The sequence below is a fragment of the Eublepharis macularius genome, chromosome 10, assembly GCF_028583425.1.
Source record: "Eublepharis macularius isolate TG4126 chromosome 10, MPM_Emac_v1.0, whole genome shotgun sequence".
NCBI lineage: Eukaryota > Metazoa > Chordata > Lepidosauria > Squamata > Eublepharidae > Eublepharis > Eublepharis macularius.
The window spans coordinates 62,838,402-62,856,569 of record NC_072799.1 but is presented as its reverse complement, the minus strand read 5'-3'; the positions used below and the strand labels follow the sequence as shown (position 1 = coordinate 62,856,569).

The 18,168-nt window shown below is 40.4% G+C and overlaps 1 protein-coding gene across 1 annotated transcript in view; it reads left to right on the top strand.

The window, feature by feature from the left end:
- FSTL5 (follistatin like 5) overlaps nucleotides 1-18,168 on the top strand; it is a 578,210-nt gene that overhangs the window by 511,755 nt on the left and 48,287 nt on the right. Inside the window, exon 12 of the mRNA XM_054990327.1 lies at nucleotides 12,281-12,430. Coding sequence (XP_054846302.1) covers nucleotides 12,281-12,430 — 150 coding nt within the window. The remainder of the gene's footprint in view (nucleotides 1-12,280; nucleotides 12,431-18,168) is intronic.

Below are 18,168 nucleotides of genomic sequence, written 5' to 3'. Positions count from 1 at the left end.
ATTAACAAAACTACAGCAAGGGCCAACTAAGCAGTACAGGTCAAGCCATGGGGTCACCCCTGGAACTCTGCCTTGACCTGTCTGCGCGAGGCCCACTGCCCTGGGTATAGGCCAGCCTATGAATGGCTGCGACCTGGCCAGCCAGGCAAATGGATACCCCCTTCAAGCTCCTAAAGCCTCAGCTGTACAGCATGAGGGAAGGACTTGTCCATGGGGTTCCCTGCAGGCCATCTGCCTATTTTGTGGTGGCCATCACAATCATACCACACTCAAGGCAGACCCTGTTTCTCCACTCATGGGGAAGTGCCGCTGGATGCTTCCTTGCCCGCTCCCTATTCCACAATACTCTCCTGCCAGTGACGTAGCAAAATGGCACCACCCTGGCCAATATCTTCAAACCTCCACTAGCAGTGCAAGGTAGGTGAAAAAACCCTTCTCCCATCAGTCAATTTGGGGGGAAAGGTTGAAAAATTCCCACCTGGCTCTGGAAACGGTAACCGGCTAACCCTGCACTATGACAGGATGAGGTGGGTGGGCTGAGTGCGCAAAGCTAATGATGGCCGGATAAGTAGAGCTGCCCTCTCAGGCATGTGGCTCCACCCCCGGCCCCGTGTCCATATGCCCGGGAAGGAAGTCTGTCCCTCCCAGCAAGGTTGCAAAGTGTGGCCTCCAGCCAAGTAACATTGCTGCTGCCAGGAGTGCTGAATTCTCTTAATTCCTCTTTACCCCATTTCTTCCTGAAATCCAACAAACCATTACCCTTTTGGGGGGGGGGCGGAATTTGGAGTCTGTTTCTAATTAATTTTGTTTTGATCAAGGAGAAGTTTGAACAAATGAGGAACAAAAAGGGAGATTCTGCAAAATTTTGGAACTTTACTCTGAAGATACTCTTCAGAGGCAGGCAATTTCTTCCTAAACCTTCCTATCCTCCTGCATATGAAAGGGGACACTGATTACTCTTCAAAGAGAAATGAAAGATAAATCCCTCCTTTAAAAAAGAAAAAGAGAGTAATAGTAATCAGTGACTATAACTAAAAAATGAATTTAGAAAAAGAAATTCCCCTCCCCATAACTACACTGCACTTCATGCATCTGATGAAGTGGGGGGGGAAGTGTCTTACAGTCCAATCCTAACCAGAGTTACTCTAGTCTAAACCCATTGAAATAAATATGCTTAGACTAGAGACACTCTGCTTAGGACTGCACTGTAAATCTACAAAAATGTATACAAAAACAAATTTGCTAATCTTTGGAGTTATTGGGCTCTCAGTTGTTCTTATTACAATACAGCTATCCCTTTGGATTGCAATTGTGACGCGCAGCTCTGTTACATTTTTTCTTGCATTTAAGTTATTTCATCAATTTATTAACAATTTCATTACCAATTTTTAGATAAATAAAGGCATACCCTTTGGCTGGATTTGCTTCTGCCATGAACATTGCCAACATTAAATATATATATATATATATATATATATATATATATATATATATATATATATATATATATATATATATATATATATATATATATATATATATATATATATATATATATATATATATATATATATATATATATATATATATATATATATATATATATGAAGTGTTCAACAGCAAGATAAATTTTTACTGTGCATAATTATACTTTCAGTAGCTAATCAGGCGTTGATTTGTGCTGCTTAAGTGAAATTAGTTTGACATAGCTAAAAATAAGTCAAAGACCTTTCTTCTTATGGATAGCTAATTTAAAACCTGATTATTTAAGTAGTATCTGAGAATTTTCTCAGCTGAAATTGAGAACAGTCTGAAATTTTAAAGTATCCAGTGTAGATGTTAAGAATTAATGCTAGGTTGGATGAGATTAGTTGAGATTAGTATCGTTAATGTAAAGTATATTTTGTTTCTTTTCCTCTCCTTATTTTTCCTTAAAACCCTCTCTGATATAGTAAGGGGGAAATTAAGGAGAGGAAAAGATTGGTTGATAAAACAAATGAGTTTCTATGTTGTGCAATTATTTGTTACTCAGCTTTCCTATGGAATGTTGTCTGCTTTTTGAATATCAGTTTCATTTGTCCAGAGGAGTTAGCCATGTTAGTCTGTAGTAGAAAAATAGTAAAGAGTCCAGTGGCACCTTTAAGACTAACCAACTTTCCTGTAGCATAAGCTTTTGAGAACCACAGTTCTCTTCATTGTTGTTGTCGCTGTTCTTTCAGTATTGTCAAAACCGCACTTCAAGTGAAAGGCCTTCAAACATGACAAAATATTGTGCTCATGGTCACATTGTGATGTGAGGTTAATGTTTTTTAAACAGAAATAGTTTTGTCTGTCTGCTTGTGTATGTAAGGTGCCATCAACTCACAGCTGATGTATGGCAACGCCATAAGGTTTTCAAGGCAAGAGATGTTCAGAGGTGGTTTGCACTGCCTATCTCTGTGCAGCAATTCCTTAGTGGTCTCCCATCCAAGTACTAACTGAGGCCATTTCCACATACATTGAATAATGCACTTTCAATGCACTTTAGCAATCCTTTGGAAGTGGATTTTTTGTTCCACACATGGGCTGATTCCGCACACGTTGGATAATGCACTTTCAATGCACTTTATCAATCGTTTGAGGTGGATTTTTTGTTCCGCACACAAAAAAATCCATTCCAAATGATCTATAAAGAGGATTGGAAGTGCATTATCCAACGTGCGCGGAATCACTCATGGAAAAGCAGTTCCAAACGTTCACTAAAGAGTATTGAAAGTGGATTATCCAATGTGTGTGGAAGCAGCCTGATGCTGACCCTGCTTAACCTTCTGAGATCTGACAAGATCAGTCTAGCCACGACCAACCTAGCAACATTAAATAAGAAATCTCAGAAACGTCCAAGTTTAGGTATAATATTTTAGGTAGAGGGCAGTAGTTTAGTATCTGGACACATACTTTGCATGTAAAAGATCACAAGCTCAATCTCTGGCATCTCCAAGGATCTCAAATTCAAACTAGATATTACTGTTAACGCATGACCGCCATGGGGACTCACAGTCAGACAAGAGTTGCGAATTGTCCATGGGAACTCAGTTTTGAAGCACTGCAGAATCCCAGTCTGAATCAGGAGCATGGTCTGGGGAAAGAGGGGCATTAGCCTTCTCCCTGCGCAAGTTTCCCATCCTGATATGGCCCTGGGGAGGGACATTTGTCCCATTGGGTAGCTGCACATATTGTATTCAATACTAACTCAACGTGGAACTGTTAAATCTCATTATTGCACAAGTGGCTTTCATTCATGAGAACAAAGGTGACTTTGCAGTTATTACAAGTACAAGACTTGTTGAAATAAGAGTGAATCTGTACATTTTATTGGAACCACAGCAGATTTAGTAACCACCAGATTATTTGAAGCAGGATTCGTAATGTTTGACATGTGTCAGACTTTCCCCGCAGCCTAGCAACCTGTCTTTTTTAAAAAAAATTATGGAAAACAGTTGATTCCAAACAAAAGTTTGCTATTCTTGTGTCAGGAGGACTCTCCTTGGAACAACAGACAGGGTATTCATGCAGGGCTACTTCAGGGCTGATCTTCAGTGACCAATTTTAGGGCAGTCAACTGAGGTCAATATGAACTGAATGAAATGAATGAATTAATCATTTAGGCTCTCCACAGCTGTTTCAAAAATAATCTTCAAAAGTGAAGCTTGGCAGAAGCATAATAGTAAAGTTTATGAATGAACAAGGATGCAGAGTGCACAAATATTATGAGATCTGTCTGAATCTTTCCTTGTACTGGAAAAAAACAGTCATGTCAATAAGCCCTCATTTATTCTACTGCTTAAAATTTGTGGTGCAGCTTTATTAGTTAAGATTGGGGGGGGGGGGAGATGGTGAACAGCCTATTAATATGCTGATGCTCCACCACATGAAGCCCTCAACAAGGCAGTTGTGGGGGGAAACAGAAAAAAACTGTATTTCTACAAGTTGTTTTGAATACAATGTACCTTCAGGCAACTCATGCCATTTTTTTAAAAAACCCTTCTCTATGGAAGACCTCCATGGAAGAGGAAAGCATATTTGCAACTTTTTGAATTATGCATTGTTTTAATACTATGTTTCTGATGCATGGATTGGATTTTGAAAACAGATTTCAAGCTGTTTTCGAGTTAAGTATCATAGTCTACTACTATACAGTACATTAGATACACAGTGCTTTGATGTGGCAAATAGTTTCCTCATATGCAAGTATTAAGAGGCATTCATCCTTTATTGCCTTTTATACTGAACATATCCCACATTCTAACAAATTCACTTGTCAGCATATTTATAATAATAACAGTTAATTTGTATACTGCTCTTCTAGACAGATTAGTGCCCGTTCAGTGCAGTGAACCTAATCAGTGTTGTTATCCCCAGAATGTAGCTGGGGAGCTGGGTCTGAGAGAAGTAGGGGTTTGCACACACACCCCAAAAAAACAAACACTGGGAAATCTGGATCTGAGCTTCAGGGATTCGTAACAAATTCTGAATTCCTGAAATTTATTTGTCCCTTATTCCCTATGGGGAAAACTATCAGTGGGCTATCTGAGGGGCTGGAGGGGTGCCATTTTTTCAAACAAACTACCAAATTTGCATGAAACCTACTCCTTACCATTCTCTAAATAACCTCTATGTTTCAAGGGGTCCAATTCTATAGGCCCCTGAAGAAGGCACCCCGAGACACTTTCCATTGTTATCTATGGGGGAAACATTTCCAAGCAGACTCTTAGGCAGACATATACAAGGAAAAGATTGCCAGTGTCCACAGGCGCACTCCCCAATGCAACCTCAACCCAGAGAAAGCCCAACAGAACCAAATTGAATTCCCTCCAAACCCAACTGAAGTCACGTTTCAGGGGTTTACCTGGATTTATCTGGGGGTCTAGATCCAGGTTCCTGGATTGGATCCCAGAATCTCTGATTTGATTTGGGAAAGCCAGATTTACGCAAATCAACAAAAATCTGGCTTTTCTTCCGAATTCTGAATCCAGATTGCACACTCCTGGAGAGGAATGGCTTACTCAAGACCACCTGCTGAATTCATGGCAGTAATGAAGTTCAAACCAGAAAAGCACTGCATCACATCTTAATTACTTAACCACTCAATTGCACACTAAATTACTATCAGTACCATCCTCAGAGTGTCATAGATCCTGAGGAGTTAGCCGTGTTAGTCTGTAGTAGCAAAATCAAAAAGAGTCCAGTAGCACCTTTAAGACTAACCAATTTTATTATAGCATAAGCTTTCGAGAATCAAGTTCTCTTCATCAGATGCCTGATCAAAACTGGGCCTCAGAGTGTGACTCTGATAGGAGGTAAGTACTATAAAACAACAAGATTTAACAAAACACATCCTCCCCTGTGCATACAAATACAGCAAACGCTTCTGGTCACTTTCAAAGACGATGTTTAAGTGGCAGAAGCCATATATAATCAAAGTAGCAATTTTGGTATCTTCTATTTTATGAGATCCCATGGTTAAAAGGGTCTTGGAAGTTAAAGGACATTAACTGTCTGATTTACAAAAACACAGTTTTCATAGTGAAAAGAGATGAAACTCCTAGTCCCACAAATGCACATACTTGAGTATATGTATGAGTCAGGTTCCACTGTGGCGTCTCTCCAGGTTGGCCCCTTGGCTTTGGCAAGCCATACTGCAGGCCCTACAATGGGGGAAGAGCCCCCTCGCCCCCTCTCGCCCCTGCTGGTTGGTTGCTTGCTTGCTTGCTCACCTCCTTGCTTGCTTTCTCCTCCATTCAGCCAGGTTCCACAACTCCTCCCCAGCCTGCCCAGGTGGCCCACCTGTATAGGAGCCACCCTGGAAGAGTGCCCACCCCTCCCTCAGGCTCTGACCCGTACCCTTCCTCCATTCTAACTTGAAGAGCTGCAGGCCCAATCAGGTGCCCTTGTGGATTCCCACCCCCATCTCCTGTCTCCCTGCTGCCCAATGGGGCGCATGCCGCAGGGTGGGGCTGACCAGTGTCATTTGAGCTGCCTTGCCAGCATTCTGGCTGGCATTTCTTCCACTGGCCCCACCTCGGCTGCTAACAGCAGTGGCGTCCCTGCATCTGCCCTTGGGCCAGGGCCACACCTGCTGAGCTACCATGCCTGCAGCCCTTCCTGAGGGCTGGCCTGTGTTGCTTCCTGTGCTGGTGTGGTGGTGAGGGGACCAGGGAGCCAAGCCACAACCTCAGCAGGGAGAGCTGCTGCCAGTGGGGAAGTCCTTCAAGTGCTGCCAAGGCTCCATTTGCCAGTCTCTGCTCATGCCATAGGTGGTCCTGGCCCTAGGGAACCCTATTCTAGTGGCAGCTGCTCCTATCCTTGCACCACTGGAGGAGGTAAGACTGCGGGTAATGGGTACCATGTCCCTGAACAGTATGTCTGCAGATAGACATTTGCTTATACTTCTGAAATATGATACTCTGTCAAACTGATGTTGAGGAATGAATTAATATAAAAAGATGTAATGTACGTGGGAAATTCAAACGTCTCAACTTCTCAACACAAATAGCAGTTCTGGGACAGAGAAACTGGTTAGATAGATAGATAGATAGATAGATAGATAGATAGATAGATAGATAGATAGATAGATAGATAGATAGATAGATAGATAGATAGATAGATAGATAGATAGATAGATAGATAGATAGATAGATAGATAGATAGATAGATAGATAGATAGATAGATAGATAGATAGATGGGGTCCCAAAACAGCTTTTATTATTTTCCCTCCTTGATTTTATCCTCACAACAATCCGGTAGGCTAGGCTGAGAGACAGTGACTGGCCCAAGATCATCCAGTGAAGCTCCAAGGCAGAGAGGGGATTCTAATTCAGGTCACCCTGATCCTAGTCTGTCACTCTAATCACTACTCCATACTGGAGGAATTCATAACATATGCTTCTGAATTAGAGGTGGGCACAAAATGAGGGGGGGGAGAACCCTGAGTTTTGTGGTTATTTTGCATTCCACAGACCACGAACTTTGACAAAATTGTCCTGTTCCGTGGAATGATTTGTTTAGGTTCACGATTTGTCAGATCCCGGGGCCCTAAAAAGGCCCCCTTCATACCCAGAGATGCCAAACTCACACGGAGACTTCAGCAGGCTCTGTTCACCCTCCAAGTAGCTCTCTTCAGGCTCTCTTTGCTGACTTTTCCCTCCTGTCCTCCTGGCTACCTGCTTTTTGCCGCTGCTGGAAGAAAAGACAAGCAAAGTGGATCTGCTTGGGTTTTCCTCTTTTCAGATTGTCTTTGCTGACTTCTCCTTCCCGTCCTCCCACTGCTCTAATATGCCCTCCTCCCCGCCTCCAAGTTCTCAAAGGAAAAGCCAAGCAGAGAGGATCCACTCAGGATCAGCTCCAGGAAGCTTGGGGGTGGTGGTGGTGGGAAGGCATGTCAGAGCAACAGGAGGACAGGAGGTAGAGTGTCAGGGAAGGGTTCATGAAGCTGGCAAGCAGCGAGCAGCAGCAGAAGGAGCTGCTGAGGCTGACAAGGCTGCCGCTAGTCCACCATCCCATTCTTAAAAATGGAGAAGGGAAACAGAGAGAGGAAGGAGTCTCCGACTACAGTTCCCAGGTAAACTTGCACAGACCCGCATTGCTCATCTCTCAGTTTGGCAGGGAGAGCTGCGTATCAAGGTTATGTGCGCTAAGATTGGGGTTTCCACAGCAACCAAAGGTCTGCAGACATTCCGGGTCTATATTGCCTAGGGAATCAATGGATTGGCGCCAGCCTGTCTGGCATCACGAAGCATTCATGAACTGAACGAATCAGCACAAAAAGTCATGGATTTCGTGAAAAACACCACCCCATGAAATGTGTTTTCATGATACACAAATCGTCCCGAAATTTGATTTGTGCCCATGTCTAATCAGTATAGAGTCCTCTGATGTTTGAGGCAATCTTTATACTAGATTTAGCTAGTGTGGATAATGCAAAAGTGTTCAGATCAGCTGAATCCACTAAATTCTCTGTAGATATCCTTCCATTTCAGATAGAACTATCAAGAAACGCTGGGTATTTCACTTTGTTCCTTCTGCTGGTTTGTATTAGTCAGAATAACTTTTGGCTTAAGAACGTGTCAGAAAGCGGTGAAAATAAATTAACATTTTTATTGAATATTATCAGATATTCTTCTTATAAAGAAACTAAATTGAGAAAAGGTGTATCAATCACTTTTTAATTAAACAAGAGAATGTATTCCTATATTTTAAGAGAAACTTGTTTTATCCCATTATCTGATAACGGGGGAAATTTTAATGGAGCCTTACATTTGAGACTGTGGTAAGAAGAGAGTGTGAAACTCAACTTTATCAGATAGTTTTAAAAATCCTTTAGAAATAGAAAAGACTTTTGATTCTAGTTTCTCTTGCCATCTATCAAACTATTTTGGGGCATTGGCAACAGTCAGATGAAGGGAACTGGAAACTACATTTTAAAAAAACTACATAAAAAAGCTAAGATCAAGAGTACCAGATATTCTATTTTAATGACATTATGTGTGTGAAGGTTGGAATAATATGACAAGAAAAATAGATTTATCATATTTCAGAAGATTTTGCAAAAAAGTGATATGCAAAAGTCTATGCTTGCATCCTGGTTCTATAGTTTATTGCATGCATATAATTTTTATACTTGTTTAGCAGTATTTATCCTAACAGAGACCACAATGATGTATGTGTCTTCAATGATTATTTTGTGGTTGTGTTTTACTTAATTTAGCAAGAGCAGCAAAAAGATCACACAAGAATCTACCTGCTGTAGAAATTTCATTCATTACATACAATTATATACTTTTTCAGTGGCTTGTCTGGAATGCTCTCCCACTTAAGGCACCTATATTGCTCTCCTTTAAGTGCCAGGCCAAAACATTACCCAGGCTTTTAATTAAGGGTTCCCATCCTTTTTAGCTGTCTTATGGTTAAGTCCTAGCCTGAGTCCTAGCCTGAGTCGAACATTTTAGACTGCTCTGGTTTTAAACACTTGTTTTTATTGATGTTGATTTTATTTATTTGGGAAAGTCTGGAGGGGTAGCATACACATTTTCTAAATGAGATGATGATTGACATTCCTATAAAAAAAAAGTTTGGTCTGTTGGTATATGTTCAACGTTTCCAGAGAATTCTATTTCAATTATAATATTAACGAGATTTGGGTTGAATTATTGTTTTGTTTTCTGCTAATGTTAGACTACAGGGAATCGATATATTTAATTCTCAACATGGCCAAATCTGTGTATCTTTAAATCTAGAGACTGGAGTCATGAACAAAAAAGACAGATCTTTCTACAAACCTGAAAAATGTTCCAGGTTTGCAAAAAAATATGGTATCTAAAATAAAAATAAAAATAAGGAGCTTAAATTCTTCTAAAATGGTAAAAGGAGCATCTGTAGCTTTGAGAAATTGATGCCCTTTGTGACTGTTGCTAAGCAACCACAATAGTATTGTCAACCTTCAAGCTTTGGTTTCTGCCAGTAAAAGGTGGGGAGGAGGGAAAGAAGCATTTTCAGGCCTGTTTTGACCTTTGAGGGAGGAGTCATTGAACCAGGCCTGGCAGCAATCACCAGCCAACTCTCTTCCACATACTTACATCACTCACTTATGCCTGCCTGTTTGCTACTGTTCAACAGCAGCCACCCTACAAAAGCCAGTGTGGTATAGTGTTTGGAGTTTTAGACTAGGATCTGGAAGAATAGTTACTCTACATGCAAGCTCACTAGTTGCACATTCTCAGCCTAACCTACCTCACAGGGTTGTTACAAGGATAATACAGAGGCAAGGAGAATGATATAAGTTTCTTTGGGTCCCCACTGTGGAGAAAGGTGGGATATAAATGAAGGTAATAAATAATAAATATAGCTGAAGATGGAGGACACTTAAAAGTTGGTGAGTGGGAAGGAGAGGAGGCAGCAAAGGGAGAGGATAAAGGGGTTGTCAGGGGGACAGAAAGAGGAAGGGGTTATAGAGAAAAGTGAATCCTCTGTAATCCTGGCAACTGGACCATAGTTTTCCCAAGTAGGGGCTGTCCAGGGGGGAGAGGTGGTAAAGCTGAAGACTGAGGGCAGTTAAAGAAAGGTTAACTGGTGGGTAGGAAGGAGAAAAGGAAGCAAGAGAGTGGAGAGGCTATGGGAGCTCTCGCTGAAGGGAAAGAGGAGGGTACGGGAAAATGAGATGCCCCCTATCAAGTCCCTGCGGGTCTCCCACTTGTCTTTTTATATATTCCAATCATGTAGAGTGATTTCTAACAAAAAAAATGTTTCAAGGATATTTAAGAAATGTTGAGCAACAAGTAATGACTGCTAACCTTTTTAAAAAGCAGATGCATTCTAAGCAGGCCTCAGAAATTGATTTCTGTCTCACTTTGACATGTGGAGTTGAGCTAAGCCGGCAATGTGTAGCGAAGCAAAACCATCAGAGACAGATGCCACAAATGCTAGAATAAACTGTATCTTGCACCTCTTAAGGATACACTTTCAAATGTTCATTCCCGCTGCATGTAACAGGCTTCCCCGCCTACCCCTCTACATCATGTGAAAGAATCCCCTGTGCATGGAAGCAAGGTATTTCGTTAAGGGCTCGTCAGTGGCTCCAGCTTATTCTTCACTTGAATTCATCATACTCTGACACTCCATAAGGATTGCTACTACAGCAGGCTGCTATGAAGTGTCAAATAGAAGAGATTAGGTTAGGAATAAGTCACAGATGTGCACTAAAATTTTGTTTTGATGAGCTATCCCTTACAATAAAGAAGAGATTAGCAAAATCTTGGCATATAAAATTTATCTTGGAGTCAAACTGCTTGATAACAAAGCTGTTCCAAGGAGTCAGCCTGTCTTGGAAGGGATTGTGGTACTTCAGAAGGAGAAGTTTGGTAATTGGTTGGAGGCTCAGGTCTCCTCCTTAGCATATAAAGCTTTCTGTTAGCTTTGGCAGATATGGCTGTTCTCTGGAAGCTTGATCTGGCCATGGTGATCCATGTTCTGATCATATCCAGGGGCAAATCCACACTCCCTCGGAGCGTCCCGGCGTTGCACTAAATGTTCACTTAACACCCAGAAGTATAGTGTCTTTCTATCATGATTTCAAAAATTACTCTAGAAAGACGCTATACTTCCGGGTGTTTAGCAGACATTTAGTGCAACACCAGGATGCTCCGAGGGCATGTGGATTTGCCCCAGGTTAGATTACTCTAAAGCACTTTGCTTGGGGCTGCCTTTGAGAAATGTTCAAAATTTTAAATCCAGAGGAGTTAGCTGTGTTAATCTGTAGTTGCAAAATAGTAAAGTAGCACCTTTAAGCATCCAGTAGCACCTTTAAGCACCTTTAAGACTAACCAACTTTATTGTAGCATAAGCTTTCGAGAACCACAGTTCTCTTATGCTACAATAAAGTTGGTTAGTCTTAAAGGTTCAAAAATTTCTGCATGTTGTCCTGCTGTCAGCCTGTCAGAGCCACTGTTTTAACCATTGTGCCATGGTGGCAGTTTTGGAGAACTTTTTAAAAAAAAAATGGTAATTGCTCTAGCACTACAAAAATATTAACACTAGAACATAATTTATTCTGCTAGAGAGACATCATTCAGCCAAGAAAGGAACAGCTGAAGCTTTTTTTTCTTTTTGCCTTCAAGCCTCAGCCAGCTTATGGCGACCCTGTACGGTTTTCAAGGCAAGAGATGTTCAGAGGTTGTTAGCCTCTGTATAGCAACCCTAGACTTCCTTGCTGTTTTCCTATCCAAATACTAACCAAGGCTGGCCCTGCTTAGCTTTTGAGATCTGCAGAGATTAGTGTAGTCTGGGCCATCCAGGTTAGGGCAATGATAAATAGTTAGACAAATTACTTCCAGAGAAAAATCATTATATAGATTTGCAAAAAGATGAATACTCTTGAAGGAAACTGAACTCACAATTTCAAGCTAGTACAAGTAGTGAAAGAGCCAGTTTGGTGTAGTGGTTAAGAGTGGCGGTTTTGTTTCCCCACTCCTCCGCTTGAAGCCAGCTGGGTGACCTTGAGTCAGTCAGGGCTCTCTCAGAGCTCTCTCCGCCCCACCCACCACACAGGGTGATTGTTGTGGGGATAATAATAACACACTTTGGGTGTGGGTGTTAAGTTGTCCTGAAGGGTGGTATATAAAAATCTGATATTTCCTTTGTGCTTTAATCTTACCAAAACTAGGCACAGTTGTTACAAGCATCCTTCATAATTATTATATCCTGATGTGATTTGTATTATCCCCCCCCCACCTTTCCTCTTATTTCTAGGATGAAGTTTGCCCTAAAGCTGAGGGAGATGAAGTCCAGCGATGTGTCTGGGCATCTGCTGTCAATGTAAAAGACAAATTCATATACATAACTCAACCCACCTTGGACAGAGTGTTGATTGTAGATGTACAATCACAAAAGGCTGTGCAGGTAAGTTTCTACTGTACAAGGTACTTGAAACCATCCCAGTAAGTGTACAGTGAAGGCAAAATGATGACTAGCTTTCTCCTGAACTAACAACATACCATATTTTACAAATTACATTTTCATCAAAAGTACAAGTTTTCCAAGTTCAAAATGTGTTGAAAAAATTACTCTGGGTTATTGTTCTAACCACAGTACATCAAGTTATAAAAAGGAAAATCAAGTAACCAAAACATTAAGTCAGCTAAACGTCTCAATGACTACTAGCCAAGACCATCAAGAGGTACAAACTGATATCAAGTATCAGGATAAGACTGATTTTTCTTTGTCCCCCTCTAGGCTTCCACTTTTACATTATATGAAGCCTCCAAAATTACTTTGATCCACACTACCCCATAAAGCAATGGCAAGCTCTACCCTTTGGTATTGTAACATCAGTAGATTGTGCAGAATGTGTTATCAGGCTGCTGAAATTGGATGTTATAAAAAACTGATGTGAAACATAACATTTAACACCGGGGAATCATCTTCAGCTTCGTTTGCTCATAAGCAGCCACTGGTTAGACAGAACTACTGATCAGTCCATAAATTCCCTTTGTCTTTTAAACTCCCTCTATAGTATCTGCTGTTAATTATTTCAAAACACAGGATCTGCATTGCTTATTGATTCAACTGTCACATCATCATATGCAACTAGGATTTCATGATAAGTAGTGCCATATTACTATTGTTTGTTTTTAATGTGTCAGTCAGCAATTAAAAATTATGCTGAGGGTTTAATTCATATCAGCTGAATAAATATATACTTAGCCCAACTGGGACTGAGTGTTGTATTTTCTATGTTTAATTCAGGCCCAATGGAGTTATAGTGACTGACACAGTGAAGACATCAGGAAAGATAATATCTGCAACAGATCTGCATGGCATGCAGGCTTCCAAGATGAATATAGCCCTCTGACTGTACATTATAGCTTGTCAGTTCTTTGATCCTCCTCTCTCTTTTTTTTTAATAATCGACAAACAGCAAAACCAGGAATTTTACTGAACCCTGATGTGCTGCAGTACGTTGTTGGTGGCTGTGTCTGGCTTGATGCTGCCCCATTCATGCAGCCCCACAGTACCTAGTAATACGTAGAGCACAGATAATAGAAAAATGTGATTCACATATTCCCGCATATTTCATACTATGCATGCTGATAAAGAACAAAACTCCCTGTCTTATGGGGCTTTAATGTGCTCAGATAAAGCTACTGAAATAAAGCCTATGTATCCATGTACACATATCAATCATACCTCTCTAGAAATTGTTCCAAGGACAATTAATCCTTGCTTTTCATGACAACAAAAGCAGGCTCTGAATACATGGCATTTGGATCTATGCATACACGTCATAAATTCAAAACAGATTGTAAGTAGTGATTTGAAGAATTAAAGTAGGGTATTTATAATACAAAAGCATATAGCAGAAAGATGATGCAGACTGGACAGTGAGATATTTTTTAAAAAATCAAACTTTTAGAAAAAGAGTTTGCTCTGATCCTGCATATGAGGTTATGTATTTGTCTGTGAATGCACATACAATGTGAATATGTAGGGACACAGATAATTACAGGCAGATGAATGTTTTACCTCATTTCCAAACTTGCATTGTATACCATTGCAAACAATTTTCAGCCTTTCCAGCTATAGACTAGAAAGCTTAGAAGCTTATCATCTGTGAACATCTAGCAATCACTGATATGCAGATAAGGACTGACTACATTCTCTGGAGCGCAGAAGTATGTTAACATTACATTTCAGAACACAAAGAGCCATCTTAGAATTCATTTCGGAATGAGAATTTTGCACATTCTAAAATATAAATGTAACTTTTCTTCAAGCAGCTGTGCTTCTGCTTCATGAATAGGCATTACACAGTTGCTAAAAATTCTGCTGTCATCTTCATAAAAAGAAACAAAATCTGAAACTTGATAGAAAGTGTCGGGCACGGCTGCTATTAAAATTTTAATCCTTACCAGTTTTCCCAGTGCTATCAAATTTCTTTATAACATTGGGGCTTATTAATGTGTAAGAAATGCTTGCGCGCCAAGTGTACATTGAAATTTTAATAAGTCTTAATTTTGACAGGTTAATATAACGATGTAGCAAAAAACAATCCTAGGACCCAGCCATCATAATATCCAATAAAATATTTTTTAAAAACGTCTGTACATTTTGAATCATAGAACTAGAGGCTTGGAAAGAGATGATAACTGCCTAGCTCATCTGCTTGCATTTAGCAGAATGTAAGATAACCAGATATTAGCAACAGACTTTATTTTATTTTTCACCATTGTACCCTATCCTGCTTTAACTTACAATGAACCTGTAAGATTAATTCGGATACATCAAGATATCATGATTTGCCCAAGGCCACCCTGTGAGCTTCATAACTGAACTTACGTGACAGATGAGAAGGGAGAAAGAGATAGACACCAATAACTAGAAATTAAAGGTGCCCAGCCTTATCAAGTAACATAGCATAGTCCCATAATGCTGATTGACCCACTGTGGAAGAAGCTCTGAACCCTTCCTAAGAAAACACTGAGAAAAGCTGCCATACCTTGACCAGCCATAACGCCCCCCTGAAAGCACACAGCTCACCTCTAAGCTACAGCCAATCAATTGCTGCACATTCCCTTTGCAGGGAGAGGCAAATATGTGGAGTCACCTACAACATGGGTGATCATAGCATACTTTTGTTATCATAGAGAACAGTTCCATTCTTGAGTTGTTCCAGATTAGTGAGTTACTAGTTAGTTAGTTAATCTTGCCCAAGGTTGACCTCTCAGGTGCTTTGTACTCTGTTCCTAATGCTGCTTTTCCTACATCTACCTGGTCCTTCTCTGACAAAGGAGAGAAGAAAGCCATTAACTCTTATACTCAAATAATAGAACACAAAATATTCACATGGAAAAAAGAAAAAATCCAGAGAAGGCCCCCCCCCCCGCGCCAAGTCCTACCGCCAACCCAATAGCTGAACAAATGAAAAAAATTAATTAATAGGAACACCAGATAAGTTCTGGTTGATACCTTGACTAAATGGTTGGTTGTGTTTTGCTGCCTCTATGCCCCAACAGTTGCTAATACTGGGCCAGATCAGACTTCATATATACCAAGTCCCTGCTGTTTATCACAAGTTGCATGAGATCACAGGCTAGGCTTCTGAACTTACGATATTTAGGGAGCATTCATATCATAAGCCTCACTATTATAAGGCAGAATTGCCAAGCCCTTTCCTCTTGCCCCTGCAGTGGCTTCTGCTTTTCAGGCTTTGCAATGTAATAATCATATTATAATAATAGCAGTGCACTTATATACTGCTCTTTTAGACAGATGGAATTAGTGCCCCACTCAGAGCTAAATCAAAAAGAGTCCAGTAGCCCCTTTAAGACTAACCAATTTTATTGTAGCATAAGCTTTCGAGAATCAAGTTCTCTTCGTCAGATGCATGGTACATAAACTGGTCAAATATAGAAGAGGAGGGGAGGAGAGAGAAGAGAGAAGATGCAGTTAGGGGGGAAGAGAGGGAGGGTGCAATCAAAACATTCCTTTGCTAGTAAATGTAAACATCTTCTTTTGGTGTCCTTTTGGGTCCTTTTGACCACTCAGAGCTGTGAACAAAGTCAGTAGGACTGCACACAAGCCGCAAAGATGAAAACTGTTGAACAACTGTAACTGTTATTCATGAAGTGGTTTTCTGTGTAGGCACACATTCATCTCACTGGAACCTTAGCTTCTTGCGGAGGGGAGGGGTCTGCAATGGTGGCATTGAGAGAACTGAGGGAAGTAACTTCTGATAATGAGATAACCATCGAGGGTCTCTATTCAATCCATTTGAGTCAAATTAACATATGAATTCCAATTTAGCACCTTCCCATTGGATTCTGTTTTTGAAATGTTTCTGTTGAAGTATGGTGACCTTTAAGTCCTTGATGGAGTATCCTGGTAGATTGAAGTGTTCTCCTACTGGTTTCTGGATATTGCCATTTTTGATGTCAGATTTGTGTCTGTTTATTCTTTTGTGCAGAGGTTGGCTGGTTTGTACTATGTATAGAGCAGAGGGGCCTGTCGGCACATAAGGGTATATATCACATTGGAGAATGAGCAACTGTAAGATCTGAATGGACTGCCTTTCTGGTATTCCATTCAGATTCAGCTGTGGAGGGAAGGGCTCACACCTAGCCTGGATTGTGCACTCCACTTCTTTCATGAATTTTGCAACTGGTTTGCATCAACTCCCCCCTCCCCTCAAACCTATATCTCTGGCCAGTTTCTTCATACCCTCCATGTATCTGATGAAGAGAACTGTGGTTCTTGAAAGCTTATGCTACAATAAAGTTAGTTAGTCTTAAAGGTGCTACTAGTCTTCTAGAAAGCTCCGGAAATCTTTTCTGTGTCTGGCCTGTGCATGCGCATCCCCCTGTGTGCCTGCTCAAAATACCATTTAATGAACAACAGTTACAGATAAGTGCAAGCCTGTTTTAGAAGGTCTTGGAGTATATACATGGCATGTCTGGGTGACAAACAAATTGTTTATTACCTAATTATCCTGATCTTCCCCTCTCTGATACATAGTCGCCCATATGCATAGCTATTTTGGATGGTAGTTATAATAATACCATATTCTTTCTTATTTAAAGTGTCCCTTCACCACCATTTCTGTGACAGTCACAGCATTTCTGTGCAAAGAGGGGAAATCTTGATGAATGGAATGAAGAATTAAGTAACATGTAATTTTTCACCTTGCTACACCTATAAGAAAACTGAGCCATCTCATCCGTACCAGCCCATTGCCAGAGACCATTTGCAGAGCCTCTGGCTGCCTCCTTACTGGGGGACGATAGGAGAATTTTTAGCCACTATGACAAAAGGTATTCAAAAAGTTCCTACAAAAAAGTTGTTAGCTGTGAAAGAAATATCAGTCACTGCCATTTTACAGATGACATTTCAGCACTGAGGTATAGCTAATTTAAAGTACTTTGGCACTTTGAGTGAAAGAGTTGGCTCAGCATTGCTTGTAATATCATAGACACATTCTTACTCTCCTTATCATGTAATAATATGGTATTGTATTCTTTTTTTTGCAAGCACCAGGAGTTTTTCTTGCATTTAGACATAAATCTTTAAATATGTATGCTCTGTATATGAGGCATTTAGATTCTATGCCAATCCAGTTGGATGAAAACTATTTATTTTTGCTTTCCACATCAATAAGATGTCTTAGCAGAGAAAAGTCAAATATGTACATTATTCAAAAGATGGATATTTATGCTCTCTGTTTGTACCCCCACCAAAATTGCATTCCTGCCTTGAAAACAACTCTAGATGGTGCCACAAGAAATGATCTTTCAAGCTCTGAGTGCATGCATGGGGAAGTGTGGTTTTAATGTCACGTTTTAAGTGGCTGCATTGTGTTCTAAAAGTCATCACTTGTTTTAACTTAAGCAAAACAATTGTGCCCTATAACTTTTTTCTGAATAATATATAGGAATAAATCATCCATATTACTATAAGCTTCAGCAAATATTTGGTGCCTTACATTTATCAAAAGATATTTTGAAATGTACAGAACTGGGTTTTTCTCCACTATAGCATTGAGAAACACAGCTTCTTTTCAATCTGTAGTTTGCTTACTGGAAACTGAGGCATAATCAAAACCAAACTCAGGACCTAGCATATGGCTTTTAGACACAGTTGTACCG